Source organism: Artemia sp. Qi Xiang Cuo, chromosome 1, assembly GCF_049724085.1.
Source record: "Artemia sp. Qi Xiang Cuo chromosome 1, ASM4972408v1, whole genome shotgun sequence".
NCBI classification, from domain to species: Eukaryota; Metazoa; Arthropoda; class Branchiopoda; order Anostraca; family Artemiidae; genus Artemia; species Artemia sp. Qi Xiang Cuo.
Genome location: NC_142794.1, coordinates 8,373,078 through 8,399,621, shown reverse-complemented (window position 1 = coordinate 8,399,621; position 26,544 = coordinate 8,373,078). Strand labels below are relative to the sequence as shown.

The window sequence follows — 26,544 nt, the reverse complement described above, 5'->3', positions numbered from 1 at the left end:
TCAATTTAGCTCATCGTGCGATTAAACGTAAAAACTCGAAATAAAAATTTTCTTAAAAGATTTTTCAATTAGCGGATCTTTCTTTTATTGATTGAAGAGCTTCAAAAATTTAGAAGAGCTTGATTGATTGATTTGATTGATTGATTGATTGATTTGATTTTTGATTTTGATCAATGCAGAGGTGCATTGATTTTGCACTTCCGTCACATACTCCACAAGTTTTTAATTCTCATCTGGATGTTTTTGTTTCTAACTTGTATAGCTTTTCTCGAGGCAACAAAAGTAGTAAATGAAGGCATTCATTTCTTTTTAAACTCTGATTTTGAATAAGTTTAAGTTTAATAATAAAAATAGAACTTAAAAAATGCATTCATATATATGATACATGAAAAACAAAGTCATTCAACTAAATCTTCTAGCCTGCCCATGAACTTTCAAAGGCAAGTTGTCCTAGGGGCGCGCCAGGAATAGAAGAAAAAAACACATTCTAGTACTAGTTATAAGCACAAATTAAATATATCAGAAATACTGACAATACCAAAAAATATATATATGTGTATATAAATAAAAATATATAATTCGTTTCTGAGTTGCTACTGGAGTCACCGTAACGACCAAAGAAAAGAAAAAACTATCCAAATTATCCACCATACTCCTTTACACACCTCAAACAATAAAAGAAGAAGAAAAAAAGAAAAAATGACTCAGAAATAGGATACAATTTTTCCTTAACTTTATGTTTAAATTTTTCAAACCTTTTTTATTTCATTAAATATCGTATCATTACTAGTTCATAAATGTATAAATAAAATATAGGTAAAAATGATAAATAATAACTTAAAGCTCATAATTAGAATACACAATATAATATTAAACGTATTAATTAGCATTTATCTACATTCATATTGACAGTGGATCCAGGGCTATGACTCCTCCCCGTGGCTAGGATGATTTCTAATTTTTTTTTATTTTTCACTTGCAACTATATGTCTTCGTCGAACAAAAGAAAAAAAAATGTATTTTGAGGCAAAAAAGCTCTTTGAAGCTCTAGCCCCCCTCCCATAGGAATCATCCTGGATGCACTACTGAGTGAGATGTTATATAACACAGCTTATTTTTGGTTTTTAATGGGGGGGGGATGCACAAAGCTGAAATATCAGCTGTTGCATGGTTGTTAGGTGGTCTCAAGCCTGGGTTGCTGTAGAATTGAACCTAAGTTACGGCGTAATGTTTTTCTTCCTTGCTTCCCGTATTCAACTTTGGGAGTCCCAGCTCTATATCAGGTGTAATAAAAAACTCATTCCTCTAACTTTTTTTGGTGGGGGGGGGCTCCAACTAAAAAAAAACAACATATTTTACGTGTGGCCCACATTAGATATCCAAATACAAATTTAGGTAAAATTTAAAGGGACATTGAGAGCTTGTAGGGTCAAATTTTTTGAGGTTGAACTGCATGCTGGTAAGTGCAAAGAGAAGTCGTTAAATACGTTGTTTCGTGGTGAATATATTCAAATGTCTTACCTCGACTCTGTTGGAGTAGAGTTGTTGCCAGTATCTGGTTGTGGAGGGGCTCAAGTTCTTGACGAGAAGGCCCAACTAAGAAAAGGATTTATATTGTACGCCAAATCATGTGTATCTTTTCACTTGTTGCAAATTACAAGTTCAATAAAAGTTCCTGGATTTGCAAGGACTGTGGCTTTTTGAAAGTCCCGCTTCCTTTCTCCGGCCCATCGACGGAAATTTGGTTTAAGTCCTAGGCTATAGAATGTAACATCCGTAGAACACGCAGAATCTCTACGCTCTAACTCGGAGATCCCGTTGATGCAAGTGTATGTGAATTTTAACACGAATGTTTAATTAATTTTATTCACAATTCATATTTTTAAAGATCGATTACTGTTCATACAAGTCATTCTTTTCTTACTGCTTTTTGTTTACCTGCTTCATCTTGTTAATTTAAGCCAGGAAATTACTAGACATGTATTGAATAAATCTTTTTATCTCTTGTAGTAAATCGTCTAGAGCCGCTAAATTTGTCTGCCACGCTAGAAGATTACAATTTATGTGAAGTGGCTCTGGTCACCGCCGGAAGACAAGATATTTCCTCGGATAACTGGGAGGAAATGCCACGCAAAACGAGCATGAACGGATCATCAGTTGCCATTCAACCGCCACCACCACAGAAACAAAAAAGAGGGCTTTTTAGCTTTGTATTTGGAAAGAAGGCTTCCAAGACGGTAAGATTCCTCTTATTTTTGGCTTTCCAAGGTTAAATTTGGCTCTCCATGTGGTTATCTCGTGAATATATCTGTACGCAGGCAAGGGTTAGGGCAGGCAAGGGTTACGATGGATTGGAAGGTTCCTCATGAAAGTTTGAAAAAAAGTCTGAAAGTCTTTCTTGTCTACTAAGATTCAGAATCGCATCCGATATTTGCACTCAGGCTCGACTCTTAGGGATATGGGAGTTTCGAATAGTTTTCGCAGGGAGTAGAAAAATGAAAAGAGTGTTTTAGTCATTCGTTCCAAAACTTGCTTTCTCAAAGACTTTTCTGAAGTTCCCCCACCTCTTTCTTTTTTGACAAAATCTTGAGAAACTTAATTTATAAGTGTGTGGTAGGACACAAGAATAAACATTAAAAACCTAGAAACCCTATATTGTTTCTTATTTCTATTTTTAAAGCTGAAGCTTTTAACAGGGCAAGGCCGTATCCAGGGGGGGGGTTAGGGGATTTGACTCCCCCCTCCGAAATGTTTGTCTGACTCGTAAAAACGTAACAAAAATGGACATAAACAAATTTTGTATGCGTTTTTTGAGTTTTTTTGTGTACCCCCCCCCCCCTCCCCACATTTTTTTTTTTAGTAAAACCCCCTCCGAAAAAAATCCTGGGTACGGCTTTGTAACAGGGGTTGAGTTATATTTGCGTGGGCCTTATTTACAAGGTGCTCATGCTTCCAGAAACCTTCTTCTTTGAAACTCTTTAGTTTTAGGTGATGCTATACCTTAAAGGTTTTTATTTTTTAATTTATTTTTTTATTATTTAAACTTTTTTTTTATTTAAACTTTTTTATTTTGTGTGGGCGAACTGTTTAGAATCGGTTGGGTGTTCTTGTCATAACTTGTAGAGCTTGGATAAGAAACCCGAATAAATTACAAAAAAACTAAAAGCCGACACCGTATACTTTTCCAGAAGTTGTAGAAAAACCATTTAACTTCTCGTGTTTTGTGCCGGAGATAGAGCTATTCATTTTTAATGAAAGATCATTCATCAGAAGGTGGATATTTTTTAAAAATGTTCTTGTATACCTGCTAGGAAAACGCTAAAAATCCGCCTAAAAGAATTATCACTTGAGCAATTTGGCCACTATGGAAGTTTCGTGTGGTGTCACTCGCTTTGATTGACAAGCTCGCCAACAAAACAGACGTGAAATTTCGCTGTCTTTTCAGTTATATTTCACAGTAAAACCACAAATTTTCGACAGCTCTTGATGCTAGCTTGTCCTTTTGAGAACTAATGGACCCATTGTCTTTATGACGACCAGCCGACGATGAGGTTGGCAAAATGATTTTAAGTTAGTGCATCCTCTTAAGCCAATTGGTAAGGTCTACTAAGCAGAGAATGTTCGACCTAATTGACTCCAAAATATACCTAGCTATGGTAAGCCATAAGTTTCCAGCCTTTACCAGTCTAGCGCCTATTAATCTAGAACTGCAGTTTTATGAAAGGTAAATAGGTATACACAGTATTAAATGAAAGAATAACGTAAAAGTTTTAATTAGATTAAAATAGTAAGTTAACCTGGACTTCGATAAGGTTCTGATAAATATTTCCTTAGGGTGGCAATACCCGCTTTGGGAACGTAACTTTTCATCAATATATCCGTTTGTTTTAATTCTTGCTGGCTAAAATCTATATTAGTCGTTCTAATGTCATTTTATTGGAAAGACGAGTGCGTAACTCTGTTTTACGCTTTTTTGTGGTTGTGAAGTCTTTTTGTATTTTACACTATGGAAAGCAGTTAATAATATTCCAAGCTATGGCAACAACCTCTAGTCAATTTCTCTTTAGTTTGGCCACACAACCTAATTTGTTTATAATGGACAAGATCTTGTATCACATCACCTTTAATCACCTTTAATCATTCTTTAAGTTATCACAGCACCTTAAATCAAAGAGTGTCCAAGAAACACTGCACAGACAGCACAATTTTGTGATCAGAAACATAAGATATGTTATTCAGCTATAGATTGGGATTTTTGCATTTTTTTCATATTTAAATTATTGAAAAACTAAAACGAGAACTATGTCTAAACCAAATACAGCTGCATCTATAACTACAACTAGGAGCGTAGCTAACAGAATATGGACGAGGGTATCCTCTGTCTATTCTTTTCAACATTAATACCATTACACGGAATCTCAGCTATGCTCTTCCAGTTCTATGAGTATAAAACTGCCCTGAATATCAGTTAATGAAAACAAGCGAGGATCAGTGGTTAAATTGGCTCTCCATCATAGACGATTTAAGAGGGTAAATTTTTGTTTTCATTCTTGAGTAGCTTGCGGTAATTTCTGTCTCTTTCAAGTTTGAAACGTTTCCGTTTTAATTTCTGCTCCTTAGGATTCATTTATCCATTCATACTATTCCCTGTTTAATTTAAGCTTGATTTATTATACAAATTAAATAAAAAAAACAAGGTTTTTGAACTGAGAGTAAGGAGCGACATTAAAACTTAAAACGAACAGAAATTATTTCGTATATGAAAGGGGATGTCCCCTCCTCAACGCTTTGCTCTTTACACTAAAGTTTTTTATTGTTTCAAAAAATAAAGTTATGAGACAAAGTCAAACTTTAGCGTAAAGAGCGAGGCGTTGAAGAGGGGACAGCCCCTCTCATATACGGAATAATTTCTGTTCGTTTTAAGTTTTAATGTCGCTCCTTACTTTCAGTTAAAAAAACTTGTTTTTTATATTTAATTTCTGATCGTTTTTTAGTTAATGCAGCTTTTATTTTGGCTCACCGTCATTGAATAAGTAAACAAAAGTTGCATAAAAATTTTACTTTTCTTTTGCTAAATGGATGTCACTAAATTTGGTTATGACGTAATTTACAAATTAACTTACGTAACTAACTTCTATATTCGTATATTTTTCTTCTAGCAAAAAATACAAAGTTGCAGATTTTTGCAGATATGAGCTTGAAACCTATGTAATAGGGTTTTCGGATACGCTGAATCTGACGGTGTGATTTTCATTAAAATTCTTTCACTTGTAGGGGATGTTTCCCCCTCTTTAAAAAATCGGGTAAATTTTCTTAGGCTCGTAGCCTTTGATGAGTAATACTAAACTTAATAAAATTTATATATTTAGAATCAGCATTATAAACCCATTCTTTTGATACATTTATTGACATCAAAATTCCGTTTTTATAAGTTTCGATTACTATTTAGCCGTATCGCTTGTTTTTTTATTGTTTTTTTTATTACGTATATGTTATTACGTATATGAGGGGGTTCTCCCCTTAGTCAATACCTCGCTCTTTTCGTTAAAAGTTAAAAACAAATTTAATTCACAAACCCCTGAATCACAAACGCCTTTTAGTTATAATAGATAGCTCTTTTGAAAGCACTAAAAAAACTGTAGCGTAAAGAGCGAGGTATTGACTTGGGGGAGAACCCCCTCATATACGTTATAATTTCTGTTCGTTTTAAGTTCTAATGTTGCTTCTTATTTTCAGTTGAAAAAAAATTTTTTTAATTTAATTTCTGATCGTTTTTTAAATAGTGCTTGGAAATCCGGCACCCCCTTCATAGAAATGTCCCCTACGCCAAAGAAACTACCTCCACGGAAAGATTCTCCCGAGTAACCCCCTCATCCAGCCCCATCCTCCAGAAAAAAAATCCTTCCTGAAAATGTCTGTATACTTCCCAATAACCAATAAATAATGCTGGCAAGTCCGGCGCCCCCTTCATGGCAATTTCCCTTCCCCCATGAAAACTTCCTTCGTGGACAGATCCTCCAACATACCCCCGGACCCCCCCACCCCCCTCACTACCAGAAAAATAACCTTCCTGAAAACGTCTGTATACTTCCCAATAACCAATACTATATGTTAACATTGGGTAAAGTTCATAACTTTTAGCCCTCCCCCCGGGGACTTCGGGAGATTAAGTCATCCTAAAAGATATATTTATCATATTTTCGACCATGCTGAACAAAATGGCTATCTCAAAATTTTGATCGGGTGACTTTGGGAAAAAAATGAGCGTGGGAGGGGGCCTAGTTGCTCTCAATTTTTTTGGTCACTTAAAAAGAGAAATAGAACTTTTAATTTTCGTTCGAATGAGCCCTCCCACGATATTCTAGGACCACTGGGTCTATACGATCACCCCTGGGAAAAAAAAAACAAAAAAAAACAAACAAAAAAACAAATAAACACGCATCCGTGATTTTCTTCTGGCAAAAAATGCAAAATTCCACATTTTTGTAGATAGGAGCTTAAATAGTAGGGTTTAATGATGCGCTGAATATGATGGTGTGATGGTCATTTAATTTTCATAACTTTTAGAGGATCTTTCCTCCTATCTTTGAAATTCAGTTAAGTAGTTGCAGACTCGTAGCTTTTTATTGATCGTTTTAAATTTGATTAGAGTTTAATATTTCAAATCAGCATTGAAATCTGATTATTTTGATGTATCTATTGGTATCAAAAACCCGTTTTCTAGAGTTTCGGTTACCATTGAGCCGGGTGGCTCCTTACTTAAAGTTCGTTACCACGAACTGTTTGATTCATTTCTGCTTGTTTAAAGTTTGAACATAACTCTTACTTTTATTTAATTTAGTTTTTTTATAAAATATGTTTTTTAATTAATTCCATAAAAAGTATTGTTGGAAATGTATAAAATAATATTTCAGAATATAATTTTTTTTTTTTTTGGTAATTTCATATCGAAATAAAATTCTAGCCTCTGGGCATGTGTTTTAAGTGTCAGCAGAACAGCGTTCCCTTCCTAATTTTTAAATCTGTCAATTATTAAGAACTTTGCTTCCTGCTCTCAATTATCTCTTCAGATGTTCGTGACAGAGCTTGCTTCTTGCTTCCCTCAAAAAAGCTTTGAAGAAGTCTCCTTTGATTACAATATTATAGTCTTTAAGATATAAAGTTCTAATTGGCACTCGAAAGAGAAATCAATTTATGAAAAAAAATCTCATTCCAGAAACCTTATTTCAAAAATGCCATCCTCGAATTTGACATTAGAAGTTTTTCTTTTGATTTAGTCAGAAGTGTTATTTCGATTTTTTGATCAACCTTACGTAACCTTATTATATCAGCAAAAAAACTTTTATTTGATAATATGATAATAAATTATATGCTTCACATAGCATAATAAATTCATATAATCCATATGCACGATAAATTAAGAGGCTATCATAAATACAAGTATACATACATACATATATATATATATATATATATATATATATATATATATATATATATATATATATATATATATATATATATATATATATATATATATATATATATATATATATATATATATGTATATATGTATATATGTATATATATATATATATATATATATATATATATATATATATATATATATATATATATATATATATATATATATATATATATATATATATATATATATATATATATATATTAATAGAAAGCATAAAAAATGAAAAACACAATAGCTCTTGCATAATTTATCAGAACTAAAGCTTGTCAGGGACAAAGCCGTTTCTACGGTTGGTCGTACACTGGACAAAATTAATTACCGTGCCCACCTCCTGACTCAAATATTAGCAAAACAGCTGAATCGAAGATATAATGTGATCAAAGTGAGCAATGCTCCATCTGCGGTGCCTCCAGTGGTTTTTTTACCACTTGTGACATTTTGGAGGGAAAGAAGTTTAAATTATTTGTTTACGAGCTGCCAACCTAGTCAAGGGGTATTCGGATGGAAACCAAAGCAAGATTTAGATAAACTCTAATCTATGGAGTATCGACGCTTCTTGACCTTGCAACTTAAACTCGTGAAGAGATCGAGCTTTTGTACAATTTAAGTACCGAGTGTGTTTAAACTATTTTCAAACATAGCAATTTCTGGTGGCAAAATTCTCTTCCAAAAGATGTTGCTTACTCTTTTTAACCAAAGATCTCATTATATTGTATTATATTCATTATGTTATACTGCATTGTTATGCTGCCTGGGCTCATTGGTGTACATATATGTTGCTGACAAGGCCAGTCAATTAATCAAGTGCTAAAATTTTGTTGAAGGGCCAGTAGATGAAAAAAAAAGTAAAACCCAGTGGACTTTAAATATAAATATCACTTTGACGGGCGAATTTAAAATGTTGCTGAGCAAATTTTGTTTTTCTGAGATTTTGTTTTCCACCTGTTCTTGACCAGAGCCGATCAGCATTTGACTGAATGACTGGCTTTGCTATCCTATTATGACCTGTAGATCAATGTGAACTTCAGAGGTCTCTCCGATGAATTTTCAACCTCGTCTGGCGTCTTACAAGGATGTTTTCTGTCGTCACACCATTTTAATGTGCTTCTACACGCCATACTGTTAATAATCCTGGCCAAGATGACGATATCAATCAGATTGCCAAGACCGCAGCAGAACTCCAAAAACAGGCGGGCTGCCTCGGCAAGTGACGAGACCGTTCGGCATGCAAAGAAATGTAAAAAAAAAAACAAAGTCATGGTGACGTTCGTAGTGAGCTAGAAACCTTCCCGCCATAATCATTGACGTCTAGATAGTCGAAACAGTCGATAGTTTTGTCTACCGGGGCAGCCTCTTGACTGCTGACAACTGCTATATCACTTGTATGAAGTGCCGCCTAGCTCCTTGCGTTCAAAAAGCGGTACCTATGCAACATCGCAAAGATCAACTACACCGACCATGTGACCAACAAGGAGGTGTGAAGACGGCTGAAAATCCCTGACACTATTCTTGATAAAAATGGAACGGTGGCAACTAAAAATGACAGGAAGCCAAGTATCCACCCTCCAGTGCCATGTTTAGATACCCGCCCCCTCACCAACCCCCAAAGACATCCGATCGAAATTTTGATACAACCATTTTGTTCGTAATAATCCAAATTATCAATAACTTCATCCCTGCAAGCTCCAGGCTCCAGAAACCACATCATCCTTACAGTCCCTGAAACAAGGGCTGTAAATTATGCCATTCGCCCTTTGTTTACATATAGCTTTGATTATTGGGAAGGACATGTTTGGCGTATGATTACTACGATTACGTATAGATCAAACGGTTTTGATAAGAGTAATAAATTTGAAATTAGGAATGACACATAGGGACAAATTTTTGTAGGGAGTGTAGGGAGTGAGAGCTCAAATTAATGTTGATTGTGTATGATTTTCCCCTCTATATCTATATATCGCTCTATCTATTACAAAAAAGGGCTATCTACGCTTCTAAGGACTTACTTGATTTACTTTTTTTATTTATTATTTTTCCAGATAGGATTAACGTTGGTCAAGCAGGAAAATATTTCTAAATGATCAAGTTTTTATGAAAAGCTGGTTTGTCTGTCCCTTTAAATTTATTTGTTAATATATTTTTACTTTCATCTCCCTGGTATAAAGCTTTTTTATTTACGCTCATTACTGTTCCTATCTTGCCTTTCACCAGGGGATACAAAGCTTTTAAAAAGTATTAAGTTAGCTACAAGGTTTTTCTATTATGAATGAAAAGCTAATACTACATGAAGGGAGTATTACTTTGTAGTCCTTCTCCTGGCTCCTAGATGACTTCTTTAAAAGATAAACCCATGATCTGTAGAGAAAAATAAAACATTTATTTGTACCTTGTTCTAATTTTCTAAACATAAAGGATGGTTTGTATAAAAACTGACTGGGATCTGACTAGGAAGCCAATTTATTAAAATGTAAGGAAACAAGGCATTTTTTCAATTCTTTTTTTTAATGAACATACAAAAAATTTAATGAACATACATACGTTTTTTTCAGAATCCAGTTGGGAAATTTTCTTTTTTTTTCAATGAAAATATATAAAAAAAAAATTCCGATGAAAAAAACCCAATAGATATTTTTCAAAATTTAGGGAGGGGGACCTACGGGACAATCTCTGCTGATTCTGAATACGATATTTGTTTTTGTGTAGGTGCAATAATGTGGGCGCTTGGGTGCCAAAAGTGATAAGAAAAAGGCGAAAGTGGATTTTAACTCGTTTAGCATGTAGGGTGCATTGCATACTATGGTACAAATAGAACCAGTCAGTTTGATAATCTCATTTATGTGCGAAGTAACCATTTTTTCCCTGGGGGTGCGGAAGGTGCAGAGAATAAGGGTATGACATATCTAAAATGCTTACAAAGTGCTAATGTCGGCAACAATGCGTCTGCCCAACAGAGATTTTTTTTTCTCGATCCTAAAATGTCATCATTTTTTCTCTAGGTTGAAAAACAGGGCGCTAGGGTGCCAAAAGAGTAATCAGAAAGTCCCGACAATTTTTTTTTTAGTTCGTATTGTTTGCACCGAAACACATTTGCGATAATTTTTTTTTTTTGCTGAATCCAAATTAGTCATTGTTTTTTACATAGGTCCAAAAAGGGACGTCAGGGTGCAAAACAAAATCATCGAGCTCCGATTTTTTCTTATTCGGCAAGTATGTAGGAAGCACTGAACGTGTAAAACATCTGCTTGTGACTTCCTTCTCTAGACGAGACGGCCATTTTCTCAAGTAAGATCATCTGAGCGCCGGGGCGCTGAAGTAAGGACAGGAAATATCAAAAGCTGTTTAAAGGCACCCCTGGGGGTACCAGGGGTGCAGAGAATAAGGGCATGAAATATCTAAAATGCTTACATAAGTGCTAATGTCACAACAATGCATCTGTCCGATAGATAATTTTTTGCTCCATCCGAATATGCCATTGACGTTGATGAGCTGGTTGTAGCCTTCGACTTTGGGAAGAGCTTTAGATACATCCCACTTCATGAAGTTGCTCAAGCGCTCGGCTGTGATCGATCAAAAGCTCTTCTCTTCATGCATTCATTCACCGGCTGCGACACAACATCAGCTTTCGCATGCCGCGGTAAGGTAAACGCCTGGAAGACACGGAAAAACTATCCAACAATAACAGTGACATTCAACGAGCCCTTGATACCTAATGTTGAGTTGACAGATAACCATTTATCGATCATCGAGAAGTTTGTTGCCCGAATGTACGACAAAACCAATGATAAAGATTCTGTCGATCAGCTTTGGAGGCACCTGTTTACCTTGAGGTCAACAACCATGGACAGACTTCCTCCATCCTGTGAATCGCTTGTAGAGCATACTAAACGGGCGTATCGTCTCTTTTTACAGCACGGAACAGAAATCTTCCGACTCTTGGCAATATGCAAGTTCAGATAACGAACTGATGTCGACTTATTGTCTGTACCGTTATGTGACCCAGCGTCTCCTGACATGCTCCTGCCGAAAGAAGAAATTGCATATAGTGGTAAGATTCAATGCTACCAAAAATAGCCCCATAGCGGCAATTTAAACGGCCTTTGATATTTCCGGTCCTTACTTCAGCGCCCTGGCGCCCACATGGGCTTACCTGAGAAAATGGTCGTCTCGTCTAGAGAAGGAAGTCCCAAACAAATTATTTACACGTTCTGTGCATCCTACATACTTGGCGAATAAAACTGAACTATCGGAGCTCGACGATTTTGTTTTGCACCCTGACGCCGCTTTTTGGACCTATGTAAAAAACAATGACGGATTTGGATTCAGCAAAAAAGCTCTATCGCATGGACGTTTCGGTAAAAACAATATGAACTTAAAAAAAATGAACTAAACAATTTTTGGGGCTTTCTGATTACATTTTTGGCGCCCTAGTGCCCTCATTTTTCAACCTTGAGAAAAAGTGATGACATTTTCGAATCGAGCAAAAAATTCTCTGTCGGACAGACGCATTGTTGCCGACATCAGCACTTATGTAAGCATTTTAGATATTTCATGCCATTATTTTCTACGCCCCCCGTGCCCCCAGGGGTGCATCAGAGACGAAAAATGGCTACTCTGCACAGAAATGGGATTCTCAAACTGACTGATTCTATCTGTATCATCTTATGCAATACACACTACATGCTAGACGAGTTAAAATCCACTTTCGGCTCTTTCTGCTTTCACTTTTGACACTCTGGCGCCCGCATTATTGCACCTACACAAAAAAAAATATGATATTCAGAATCAGCAGAGGTTTGCACATCTAGTAGACTCCTCTTTGACCCACTTACCGTCAAACTGAAGAAACGCGCTCTAAAATCGTGCCTTTAGCGCCTTAAGTGCGCAATATAACGCTTTATCAAAGTGGCACTGGTTTCCAGTGGATTCTCCATAGTTCAAAGCCTATTCCTGAAAATTTTTATGCTTTCTTCGCTAAGTGCACAATTGTTATGTTAAGCTACCCTACTAGCCTATTATGCTTATTTTTTGACCTAATGGGTGGATAAATGAAGTGACAGCCTTCCGTAACAAATAAGAATAATTCTTTTACGCAAAAAAAATTATCTTAGGGTTGAAGGAGCCTTTTTTTTTCTTGTATCAGAACACAACCGAATACTCAATACAAAGCTAAAGAATTAAGAAGGGAAAAACAAAATTTCGAAACATTTTTAATGGATGTAATTCTGTGGCTTGTCTATGGTTGAGCTTTGGGAGGGGAGTCAACTCAAAAAGTGAATTTTATCACTCTTACTTTATATGAATTAGAACGTCGATGAGATTCAGCCAGACAATAACTAATCTAAAAACTATGACGTATTTCTATAAATGTTACGCATAGATTTGATCTGTCATTTGGTTTGATGCTCACGTGAGAGCATCCCCCATATTCTTTGTTACAAGCAACTATATCTGAATATAGCAGCAGTCAAAAGGTTTCATTAGTGACAATTTTTTTTACTTAGGTTGTGTAACATTTTGTCCCATGGCATGGGGATAGACTTGGAACTTTTGGAAAACTTTTTTGGAGAGAGGGCTAAGGAGATTTATAATTTTGGGGGGACGTGAACTATTTTTCTCTGGTCCTCCCAGAATTGCAAGTGTTGCAGTTCTTTTTCTTTTTGTTCCTGTTACTGGACAGGCTCTGTGACAAGTCTCGTAATCAAATAACGCATCTTTATATGTCATTTTCACTGAGGGGGGGGGGGGGGGCTGAATCCCACTAAATTTGTTCTAAGCTGCGCCACTGTTTCATATTTCGTGAGGATATTGGCAAACTTAGGACAAAGTGTACACAGTTGTAACAATTAAAGGAGGAGGATGGATAACAAAAGATTTATTCCTGAATACTAAACTTGTAAGGAAAAGTAATTAAAATGTAAATTATGGCTTAGAATAATTGCTTAAAAGGAGGGAGGGATTCCCCCTCCTTTTTCGTCCTGTGCCCAGGTGTGTGTTCACACTAGGCTTTGGAACCAATATTAGCAATAAAAGGACGTTTTTTCTAGTAAATATCACCCACCCACAGAAAAGGTTTCGGGGAAGCTTTAAAAAGTAGTTGATGTAATGTACCGCAACTCTAAAAATGGATTGCATTTATCAATGCCAGTAAGTTGCACTGAGACTTATTTTCAAATTCCTCCACGTGTTAACCTTAAGGCGAAAGCTGTGCTATTTCTATTTATTTTGAGTTTCTAAAAGTAGAAAAGCTGTAAACAGAAAGAAATAATACTCCAATGTCAAGCCGGAGCACTATTTTTCGTTTGAATGAGACATTCGATTTCCAGTACAACATTTCTATTCCATCTCTAAGAGAGGCGCAAGTTTTCCGAACTTTTTAAAACTTGTTGAGTTAGGGTAATTGCTTCTTTTTTTCTAATTCCATTTCAAGACATTTGGACGGAGAAAGGTATTAAATGAACGAAGAATCTTGGATAATTGATTCTTGTTCTGCTGTTCTGCTGTTTGTTATAAAAAAAAGAAGAAGTTTAGCCTCCCGAAACAAATTCTACGGAACATTTGTTTTTCTGAATATCTGTCAATTAATTCAGGAGGGTGCACGTCAAATAAAGAGCCAAGCTTGTCAACGGTAATTGTCAATAAAAAGCAGTATATACATCATCAAGGTGCTTTTTATGCCGATTTTGTGGATAATTTTTGGCAAGTATGTAAAATTTATCAAGTTTAAAGCTGCCGATGGTTTAAGGATAGTACCTTCAGAATCGCCTTATGTGTTCCACTACAAATTTTTTTAGTTTGCGTGGCCAAACTGTTTAAACTTGATTTGGTGGTCTTGCCATAATCTGCAGACAGGGGCGGATCCAGGATGCGGGGGGGGGGAATAGGTTGATCCGATAAACTTGCGTTATGAGCAAGTTTCATTAACACAAACTTGCGTTAATTAAGTGAATTACACTACTTTAGTCTACGCTAGAGGGGGCGCTCCCCTCTCCCCCTGGATCTACCACTGCCTGTAGAGCTTGAATGAGATATCTAAATAAATGAAAGAAAACTAAAATCGGACTCCTACCTTCCCGGGAATGTTAAAAAAAGTCATTCAGTCCCTGGTTTTGTGCTGGGAATTTTTTTTTTTTTTTTGGAGCAGAATCTTCTTTTTAAAGTTCAATTAAAGGCAGTATCAAAAAAATCCTAGCATACCTGCTGGGAAAACTTTAAAATCAGCTCGAAGCAAATATCATTTGGGAAATTTGACAGCTTTGAGAGTTCCCTGTGGTAATACCCGCTTTAATTGAAAACCTGGCCAACACAAGGGATGTATCATCCATGCTTTAGGTACACTTTATAGAATGCACTTTGCTTAACAATTAGTAAAATGTTATATTTTTCTTTGTTTTAAATTAGCCACTCGTTAGTGGCATTAGTGGTTGTTTTTAAACTAGCCCCTGTTAATTTTTACCAAAATTATATGGAAATATCACTTGAGTAATATGGGAGCTTCGGGAGTTCTCTGAGGATGCTGGAAAATTTGGCTAATGGGCTCTTTGTTTTTGAGACGATCAGCTGGCGCTGAGGCACGCAAAATTATTTTAAGGTATCAAGTGGCCTTAAAGCTAGCGAAATTTTTAACCTACCTACAAAAGAATTAGCATAAGAATGTGTATATATTGGGGGGAAATGGGAAATACTCCTAAAAAGGGCGCCATCCTGTTGAAAATTTCACTATCAAAGTCAGCAGGTCTGATGACTAATTACGTCTCAGTTCTATATCTATTCGTCTTGTTTCCTGAAAAAGGGTATCATGGACATGTGTTTATTTGCGGCTTCTTTTTCAGAGGATCCTTTTTCAAAGGGTGGACATACCAACCTGGAAACTGTGGATGCCAGAGTGGGACTAGTTGATTTGGAGTATATATTTATAGTGCGATATATGTTTCTAGTGCTTAGCAAAAGAGAATTAACACCACAAAATGAAGTTTTGGACGGCTAGGGCTAATAGCCCATCATATGAAAATGTAGAGACAGCCCGTCGGTTCAAAATTTTGGAAGCTACGTAGTAAACCTCTCATTTTGTGTAGAAATTCTGCTAAAGGACGATCTATTCGTTGCCAGATACGACTATACACGCAGTAGATGCAAATGAAAAGGTTATTATAGACAATTATTTCTAAGATTCATTTAACTGAGCTGAGGGAGTCTTTAGTCCCCTAGGATTTAGTATACCTTCTGTTCATTCTAAATTTTACCGTCACTCATACCTTTAATGTGAAAAAAATATAAGATCATAGGTCCTAGTAGCTAATTGGAGAAGGATTTGAGTTTGTACGTAGGAGGAGAGTAAAATTCTATGAAATAATTGAGTTTCATAAATGAATCTCATCTGGATACTTTTCTTTAGAAACATTTTCTTATAAAGTTTCAGAAAGGAGGGGGTTACGCGTAGGACTTTAAATGCGTAGTATTAGGTTGTTACGGACTTGAAAGGATAATCAATAATGTTGATATAAAATTTTATCAGTTATATTTTGTATGTGTATTACACATTATTTTTGCTTATAAAATTCCATTCTCTTTGTAATCTAGTCTTTTACTTCCTTATTAAAGTATATTCTAAGTTATTCTTTCTTTAAGTTTAAACTGACTTTCAACTTTTTTCAGAGCGTTGTCAACAGCAGTAGTCTTAGTGGAGGAAGTACTGGTGATAGAAGTGTTTCTCCCGTGCGTTCAACCTCTCCAGATGTCTCCAACAGCATCTCGCCAACAACGCCTCCTCTAGCAACGTCTTCAGTTGTCAGTGCTCCATCCTATTCTGAAAAAATATCATCAGCAAAGAGCATAGAAACGATGAGCATGTTAAGTGACACGAGCAGTACTAAAGGAACTGGAGGAGTGGCTAGATTCAAAAAACGACAGGCCCCTGCCCCGCCACCTGTAAATAGAATGAGGTAAAATTTCGGGTTTGGCATTCGATGTTCTTACCTTATTTTATCTGAGACTAGTGGAAAGTCATAGAATTAGAAGCTCAAGTTATTTTCTTATACCAAAGAATTTTTTATGTTGAATATAAGTAAACCTATACAGCTTTGACAAGGGCATAAGTAGGAGTTAGACTCGAACCATGGCATCATCGACTGTAAGCATACTCAGTTCAACTAAACTAGAATCGGCTATGGCGCAAGTCCTCCAAGAAACAGCAGTACTACTGGCTTCTAATACCGATTAAATAAAAAAAAGACAAGTTTTTTCAACTGAAAGTAAGGAGCAACATTAAAACTTAAAACGAACAGAAATTATTGCGTTAGCGTCTTTACGCTAAAGTTCGAATCACAAAGGCCGTTTAATTAGAATAGATAGCTCTTTTGAAAGGGGGAGAACCCTCTCATATACGTAATAATTTCTGTTCGTTTTAAGTTTTAATTTTGCTCCTTACTTTCAGTTGAAAAACTTCTTTTTTTTATTTAATTCTGATCTTTTTTTAAATAATGCTGGGAAATCCGGCACCCCCTTCATAGAAATGTCCCTTCCCCCAAGGAAACATCCTCTATGGAAAGATTCCCCGTGTAATCTCCTCCTCCTACAACCCCCCCCCACACCCAGAAAAATCCTTCCTGAAAACGTCTGAATACTTCCCAATAACCAGTACTATATGTAAACAATGGGCAAAGTTCATAACTTGCAGCCCTTCCCCCGGGAACTTTGGGGGACTAAGTCATACTCAAAGACATTTTTATCAGATTTTCGACTATGCTGAACAAAATGGCTATCTCAAAATTTTTACTGGGTGACTTTGGAAAAAATGAGCGTGGGAGGAGGCCAAGTTGCCCTCCAATTTTTTGGTCACTTAAAAATGGCACTAGCACTTTTAATTTCCGTTCGAATGAGCCCTCTCACGATATTCTAGGACTAATGGATCGATACGATGACCCCTGGGAAAAAAAAAATAACCACGCATCCGCGAACTTTCTTCTGGCAAAAAATACAAAATTCCACATTTTTACAGATAGGAGCTTGAAAAATCCACAAAGTGATTTTTTGATGTGCTGAATCTCATGGCGTAACTTTCATTAATATTCTATGACTGTTAGGGGGTGTTTCCCCTTTTTTTCTAAATCATGCAAATTTTTGCAGGTTTGTAACTTTTGATGGGTCACACTATATTTGATGAAACTTAAAACTTGAAATCAGCATAAAAATCCGATTCTTTTGATGCATCTACTGGTATCAAAATTCCGTTTTTTAGAGTTTAGGTTACTATTGAGCCAGGTCACTCCTTACTTACAGTTTGTTACCACGTTACCACTGTCGTTACAACTGTTTGATATCGGGTAAAATTAAAAGAATAGATAGCTTTTATATTACGGGATGTTTGATGATGCTGATTGTATTTTATTTCCCCGAGATTGGTTTGAGTTTCCACCCTCATGAGCCTCTGACACTCTCTTCCCCAAACTGAAAGTTTATTGAAAGTTTTTTTTTTCAGTTTATTAATCTAATTATTTTTTCCAATTTTCTGGAAATGGTTCCCATGTAGAGATACTTCAATGGGAGGATGCTTAGGTATTGCTTCGATAGAGAACTATCTCTACTAGTCTGTGTGAAAGCACAGGATGGCCGTGCCCCCCCCCCTCATTGCGCGTCTTGGCTGAAGGGCCATGAAATGAAAATAAGCACTGCTGGTTTGGACCTTGAAGGTCTAGTGCCGTCATACTTACTTTCTGACTTACTAGTCTGAAGGGATTATTCAGTTGCTTCGACCGATAGAGCAATTCTTAATTTTTACTCTGAATTGGGGTACCGTCTTGACAGTATTCTCAATTAAAACAACCCGTTTTTAAACTTTGTAAATATATTTCTTAAACCATAAAGAAAATTACCAGGTGGGTCTAATATTTGCCTTAATTATTAAAAAATTCAACGTTTAGTAAATCAATTGTATATAATAGAATAAATTGCACTTAATAAAATTTTAATTTTAGGGTGTATCTGGAAATGATTCGAAATAGACAAGGAATTATAGTTACTTCCCAATATAAAACCAGTGTTAGCCCCCGATCTAATTTGTAGCGAACTTCAAAAGTTTGTAGCCAATTCAAAAGAGTAAATTTTAACCATTTTTCAGGCTCCTTGTTTGTGGAGCCTATACTCTAACAACAACGAAATTGCAGCTCTTTCGCCCCATTGCCAAGGGAATGAAATTTCTTTCACAATTTGTTGTTGCTCTTTAGGACTTCTCTGGCCTTAGAACCTAAGGATATAAGTTTCAAGCCTGTTGGAAAAAGGGCTCCGATTTCTGGGGCTTATGCCCCCGGGATAACTTTTACACATTTGAGTCCCCTTGGCCCAGTGTTTTACAGTTTAAGATTTCAAGCCTTTAAGAAAAAAAGTTTTGAATCCTATTGCAGCCTTTGGTTAAGTTCCGTTTTAGGCAGAACCAATATTTCTATTTCTTAAGTTTCCTTCACCATCGAGGACTTTTAGCCTAAGGACTTAAGGATGTAAACCTCAATCCGATTTTGTTTTTAAATGGCACTTTTACGCTCAATTTTTGACGCTTAACTTTTAAAAAATTGCTTTATACTAATAATAATCCAAATTATGGGGGGCTACAGGGGTCAGCATCTGGCAATAAAGCAAGCTTCTTTCAACGCTTCTTTCAAGCTTCTTTCAAAGTGAGATGGCTTCTTTCAAACAACTTCTGGTCCTTAAACTTGGCCCTAAAACTTGGAATTTTCAATCGAATGAGCCCCCTCCCATTTTCCTACTACCACCTCTTCCATGCGAAGTTGTCAGGGGGTAAAAACAAAAAAAAAATAGATAGGAGGCACATGACTCTTCACTACTGCAACGGTGAAGTGTTGTATTTTATCTAGTCAGTACCAGCCTTCTGTAATTCATTTATCTTGATTTCATCTGTTCCTATTTATTTATTACAATATATTTATTTTGATTTCTTTTTAAATAGTTTTCTTTATAAGCTACCTAGATTGATTGATTCATCTTGTCATAAACAGTATTTTCATGGCTGTGATCGAAAATTTGCCTATGAAAGCACTTCTATTATCCAAACACAATGGACTGTGTCTTTTGGCTAAAGCAGAGATTAATCTGTGACCAAAGTCATTGGCTTCCTTGATTTGTTACCTCATCTCCCTATGAGTCTGTGATAATGGCGCCTATCAAGTAGAATATATTATTCATAGACATCACCATAGTATCTCAACAAAATATATTTAAATAATACATGAATCTTTTTTCACTAACCGGTGCTGTAAGTACATGTTGACTCATGAGCAAACCCATATGCTAAAAAATTAAACTGGTCAGTAGTGATTTAAGCTTGTTTCCGCTGCCCGGTTATTGCTGTCAATTTGCTGTTACCTCGCGGAAATGGAATAGTTAATTAGCAAAATTTTCTTACTGATAATTATTGGTAAAAGGTGTGCCAATCATGAAAATTTGGGGGCGGGCAGAATGTGTTTCATAAAATCTTGGCGGGGGGGGTAATTTTTTCATTGAAAATACCAAAAAAGTGTTTTTCAATGAAAATAATAAAAAAATATATTTCATACTATAGGGGAAATTTAGGGGGAAAGCCCCCCCCCCTGCCCACTTGCCATTGACGCCAATGAGTGGCAATACATTAATTGGGAGACAAATTTAAAGTGGAGTTTCTAAAACAAACGGAGTCATTAATATAATGAGTTGATCTCCGCTAGGTGATACGGGGCCTGGGGTTGATTCCAGCTTTGGAAAACCCACACAAAGACATTTCTAATCAGGAAATGTCGTATTCCCCAGATTAGCCTAAAACAATATTTCAAACATCGCAACAAGTATGAGAATGGATTAAAGATAAGATTATATTTGCCCGCTTACAAACATATAAAAAAGAGGATTAATTAAATGAAAAAAGAAAGAAAAAAAAGCACGAAAAAAATTAAACTTCTAAACGACACAAATACTAAGCTTATAATTACTCAAGACAAAACTAATGTGCAATGCGAAATGCCAAAAACTGAAACAAGTGACCTGTTTCAAGAGGCTTCTCTTGAAAACATCCCACTCTCGAGAGCCAACAGTAGCTGAAGGATCGGAAAACGAATATTTTTGTAGAACTATGAATTGTTTAATAAAAATCTGTCGACAAATTTCTTCGACAAATTTTCAGTTGTTAGATAATTTTACTAAGAATCTTTAGTGACAATTTCTCTATTAGTTTCCGGAAACAAATCTGTTAGAAGCTTTGTGTATTTTTTTGTTATGATGGACGAAACATGGAAAAAAAGGCCGCCTAGAATTTCCAGTGAAAAAGAGGAACGTGGAAATACATTTGTCAGTAAAATCGTGGCTGACATTATTTTTGTTAGGACAGAAGAATCGCGGCAAAAAGGAAAAAGAAGGCTACGTAGACAATACAGTTTAAAAAATCAAGCTCGGGTATTTTCACCATTTTGGTGAGATTTACGCTTCATTTATTCATCCATAATAATATTCGTTATTTTTAAGTTTAACGCGGCTGTTCATTTTAATTTCTGTTCGCCTTAGGTTTTGTATATTCATTCTTAGTAATTTCTGCTTATTTTAAGTTTAACTTATGGCATGATATTATTTCTCCCAGTTTTAGGCTTTAATGCTGGTATTTACTTCTGAAAAACTTTTTTTATGATTTTTTTTAATTCATACAAAAAAACATTTCGACAATCCAATTTATCTCAGTACCTTTTACTTACGTTTCAACATAAGGAGCAATTTAATTTGGAAGCCATCCCATAAATCATTCTGTCTAAAACACATGTTTCTAGGATACTTTCTTTTTTATAGCCACATGAAATACATCAAGATTTTAAAAGCCTGCTAAGGAAACATGGCCCTTTCTTAATCTTTCCGCTAAGAAAAAGACTCATAAGAGGAATTACTGTTTATTGCCTGTAATTGAATTTGTCGAAGGCGCAATGGTAAAAAAAAAAGTGTGCTCTAAATGAGAAAACTTTTCCATATGATCGTAATTTACACATTTGTGATTAAGTGTAGGCCAGTAGCCTAGTACTTAGGCTAATAATAATTAGTTTGTTTAACCAAGATATGACTTTTGTTTACCTGTGGCTAATACTAGATACAAAATGTTTTAAAAAATGAAATAGGAAAAATTAAAAAAAAAAAATAGCAAAAAAATTAAATATGAAACCCGACTGTTTGAATTGATCATGTGAAAACCTACACAACCATATGTATTTGAAAAAAAAATCAAATAGGCTAGTAATCTGAATCCAGTTTTTAATGTAATCAGGAATCAGTAATCAGGAATTCAGCTTCTAATGAAAAAGACCTCCATATGCAGTGTTGCAGTTTTTGGTAATATCAGGTGCCAAACTAAAAAAAAAACACGGATGAAAAATCAGCCAAAACATTAGTTATCAAACAGTTTAAGAAGACAAGGCTTTCCTTTGAAGGCTTAATTGTCTTTGGTAAACAAAATATTGTTATTACTTGGGTTTTACGAATGAAAGGGCTGTGAAATTTCATTTAATAGTTCTGCTTATTTTTTTTTTACAGTTCAACGTGGCAACACTGACGAAAATGTGATCTTTGCCTTAAAACTTGTAACTTTGAAAAAACCAAAAGAAAAATATCAGAAAATCGCGTGTTTTTTCTTTGAAGGGGCGGGGGGGGGGGTCCAATGAGAAAAAACATTGTATCAGGTCCTTGGTTCTTCGACTATTAAGGGAGACACGGTATTTTGAAAAACTTGAACTATCGAACATAATAAAACAGTATTAATTTGGATCAGGTAAAATATGACCAGCTTTTCCTATTTTATTACAAATCTTGTAATAAAAAACATTAAAATCTGTGGCGTAGTACTTAGCTAATAATATGTTAGTTTTTTTTTAACTGCGATGTGATTTTTTTATTTCCTTTGGCTAATACTGTATATTAAACTACAAACAGTAATTGAAAGAAGTTGAACTACTAAACGCAATAAAACAGTTTATCTATTCTGACCAGATATTGTATAATCAACTTTTATTTTTTTATTTAGGGAAAATTCCGTTTCGTATAAAGCAAGCCATCAAATACTAAAACTATATAGGGATTTAAATACGGAATGCTAAATATACAAATGTATGGCTTGAACAAATATTGAATCCATACAATATTTTAGACTGAAGGAAAGTAAAATCAGTATCGGAAATTCGCTGAAGTAATATGCTTGTCTGTATTTCCAACCATTGATTTAACAACAGGGCAGAAATTTCATAAGAAGGATGGTGGTAGTGGTTGGGAGCTACTATTACGCACAACCCTACATTAATAAGACTACTGACAAAATTCATGTTAGGGCCCATCTGAGCTATAGGTTCAACAGTCATCCCAGAATATCAAGTGGGTTTTAGACCGCATAAAATCCGTCAAATCATCGGAAAATATCCTGAACGAGACCGCAGTGTCCACCACCTCTTCATAAATTTCAGACAGGCGTTTGACTTCATCTGGAGAGAAGGTCCATAGGTCTATGATACAATCTTCTTCACTTTAAAATACCTCCCAACTTCGTCTCCCTGATAAGAGACTCCTGTAAGAAGTTTGGTAGGCATATTATGACTGGAGAAGGCCTTACCGAAAACTTAGGATCATTGACTGGTGTTCCATAAGGTCGGTGTCTAACTGGTGCTCTTCAATCTGCTTTTAACTAGAGTCCTTTCACTCACGGATAGCCCGTTTGGTGTCCTCGTATGAGTACTAATGATAGACAAACTTGCTTATGCCGAGGATACTGCCCAAATTACTGAGTCCCTCAGTGACCTCCAATCTCAGACCGACATCACCCACATGACCACCAACCTCTTTGGGGTGATCTTCCAAGACTTTGAAGACGAAAGCCATGCACTGCTTCCGTAAACCCTATTCCCAGGTAATGTCCAGCTTCCAGCGTAAATTTGGTAATATAGGATGGGTCGAAGAATTTAGCTACCTTGGTAGCTTACTCACCTCCAACAGTAACCACTCATTGACATCAAGAAACACCAAGCACTTGTGAATCCCAACTTAAAAGTCTGATGCTCATCTAGATGAACAGGAACTTATCGACAACGCTTCAAGTGTGGCTATGGGCATTTATGCCTGTTAATCTTAGACTCAAAACCTGATGATCAGCTTCGACTCGTTACCTTTGAAACAAATTACTACGATGTATTGCTGGTATCACCTATAGTGATAGAATTTTCCACCCCGAGCTTCTCCAAAATGTCAAGCTCAAACCTACAATCCTCAACAGAATACTTTGATGACTAAGACGCAACAAAAAGTATTGAAAGCACTCATCTCCCGAAAATATTCTTTGAAGGCCGGGTGAATAGTTCTTGACCTAGAAGGTGCCCCCCAAAGAGATAGAAAGACAATTTTTAGTCACTCAACTTGACACACCTTCTCCGCCTGGCGGAGAATAGAATTCCATATAGGAGTTTCGTCAATGGACTGGTGAAAAAAAGGCCCAAAAATTACATTCAAGGGTGGATGGGACTTAAGTCATGTCAACCAGTAGCAAAATAGAAAACTAAAATCTTTTTTGCCTATGAGCCCTCTTCACATTTTTGTGGAAGTCAATTGTTCTAAATATATTTTAAAATATCTCAAAATCGAATAAAGAAGGAATAGCCGATCCTTGTTTCAAAGAATAAAAGCTGCAAATATCGCGAAAAACAATTTTTGGTAATATTTTCTTAATTTTAATTAGAACTCTTCCTCGATTTGTTTAGTTTTTTTTTTCATTTTATTTAAGTTACAAATAGGTACTGTATTGTTCACTAGGCGCTTATTCTGCAAATAATAGAACATTGTGGTATATTTCTAAATCACGAAAAATGATAAAAAAAAAAAAACATATTAAAATCTGAAATGAGCGGAAATAAAATCATTTAGCAAGTCAAACTAAAGGGAATTGAAATTACTATGAATGAATATGCGAAAATACATTGAAATGAACAATTAAGTCTAAGCTGAAACAAACAGAAATCTGCTCTAAACATCGACCTCTTAAGCAACTACCCGAATTCGACGGAACACTGAACAATATCCCGACAATCACTCCCCTAGAAGTCGAGAAAAAGATTCTTAAGATGGACCAGAATAAGGAATCATGTCCCTTCGAAGTCCCCATCAAAATCATTGCCCAGTGTTCGAAGGAACTGTCTACACCACTTGCTGCCGTTTTCAATTAGTGCCTTGTTCAAGGAACCTTCCCCCAGCGATTTAAGGTGGCGTATATCTTCCCTATCCCAAAGATACCGAACCCGACACAAGCTAAAGACCTGCGGCCTATCTCGAAGACTGCCAACTTCTCAAAAATCTTTGAAGATTTTCTATTTAGCTGGCTCTATGACGACATAAAGAAATCGCTTGATTCACGGCAATTTGGACTCCGCCCCAATCACAGCACTTTATACTACCTTGTCATCGTGATGGAAGAAATCCTGAGCCACCTTGAAAATCCTGGCTCTTACGTCGATGTTCTTATTGGGGACATGGTCAAGGCGTTCGACTTCTTAGACCATTATATCGTCGTTTCTGGAACAGCTGAAATGAAAGCTCGACATTTTCTTGTTAGGCAGATGGCCAGTATTCTGAGCGACAGGATGCAATGCTTTGAGCTTAAAAGTCTCGTCCAAATCGCAAGCACTCAAGCACACCCTTGAGGAGCTACGGCGTCAAGCAAGCAAGGCCAAACTTCAAATCAGACATGAAAAAAGTGTGGTCCTCCGAATCAACTTTACAAAGCACATTCTGGAACAAATATAATCTGAGGTTGATCTTAAAGCAGTGGAGTCCGCGAAAATTCTTGGGATCATAATCGACAATAACCTTGGCTGGGACTCCCAAACCTCCGAATTGGTGAAGAATGGTGCCAGTCTTCTCAGACAATTTGCCCAGCTACGAAGATTTGGACTATCCCACCACAACTTGACCAACCTCTATAAAACCTACGTTCGTCCTGCCCTGCAATATGGATGCCAAGTTTGGCATCCCAGACTCACTAAAGCTCAGGATCTTAAAATCGAGCGAATTCAAAAAGGTTCATGCCGAATCATCCGTGGGTACGAACATAGATCATATGAGGAGAGTCTGACATCACTAGGCATGAATACACTATCTACCAGGCGACACGAGCTGCTAATGACTTTTGGAAGGTCCTGCCTACCGTCGGATCTTTTTCGTAGCATCCTTCCAGAGTTTCCGCCAGTTCTTGAAAATCCACGACCCACCCGGGGGTCAAACTGGAGAAAAGAAAAATTAAGCTCCCTCTGGCTAATTGTAGTGTGCGATACGATCGTTCCTTTGTGCCATTAAATAAAAAAAACAAGTTTTTTTAACTGAAAGTAAGGAACGACTTTAAAACTTAAAACGAAAAGAAATTATTCCGTATATGAAGGGGGCTGTCCCCTCCTCAACGCCTCGCTCTTTATGGGAAGGTTTTTTTATTGTTTAAAAAAATAGAGTTTTTAGAAAGTCAAACTTTAGCGTAAAGAGCGAGGCGTTGAGGAGGGGACAGTCCCTTTCATATACGGACTAATTTCTGTTCGTTTTAAGTTTTAACGTCGTTCCTTACTTTAAGTTAAAAAAAATTTTTTTTTTTATTTAATTTTTTAAAGTTTTTTAATTAATTCAGGTTTTGATTTTTGCTAAACGTAAATGAATAATTAAAACAATATTTTCATATTATATTTGGTTAAATGGATTTCTCGAAACTTGTTTAATTTTATTTACGAACGTTTTTATTAGTAATAAATATACGTAACTTAGAATTAACTTACGTAACGAACTTCTATATTCATAAATTTTTAACACGTATATTAGAGGGTTCGCCCCCTATTCAATACCCTGCTCTTTAAACTATGTTCGAATTTTTTCCAGTTCTTTAAAAATGACCTCTTAATCACAATCAGTTGATCAGTTGAAAAACTTTTTTTATTTTTATTTAATTCCTGATCTTTTTCTTTAATAATGCTGGGAAATCCGGCGCCCCCTTCATAGCAATGTCCCTTCCCCCCTGAACACTTCCTTCA

The 26,544-nt window shown here is 36.0% G+C and overlaps 1 protein-coding gene across 1 annotated transcript in view; it reads left to right on the top strand.

Annotated features, from left to right (window-relative positions):
• The window catches only part of LOC148955981 (uncharacterized), a 97,394-nt gene that overhangs the window by 48,902 nt on the left and 21,948 nt on the right, over positions 1-26,544 (top strand). Inside the window, exons 3-4 of the mRNA XM_089088758.1 lie at positions 2,011-2,237; positions 16,142-16,428. Of these exons, the coding sequence (XP_088944884.1) occupies positions 2,124-2,237; positions 16,142-16,428 (401 nt within the window). The 5' untranslated portion in view covers positions 2,011-2,123. The remainder of the gene's footprint in view (positions 1-2,010; positions 2,238-16,141; positions 16,429-26,544) is intronic.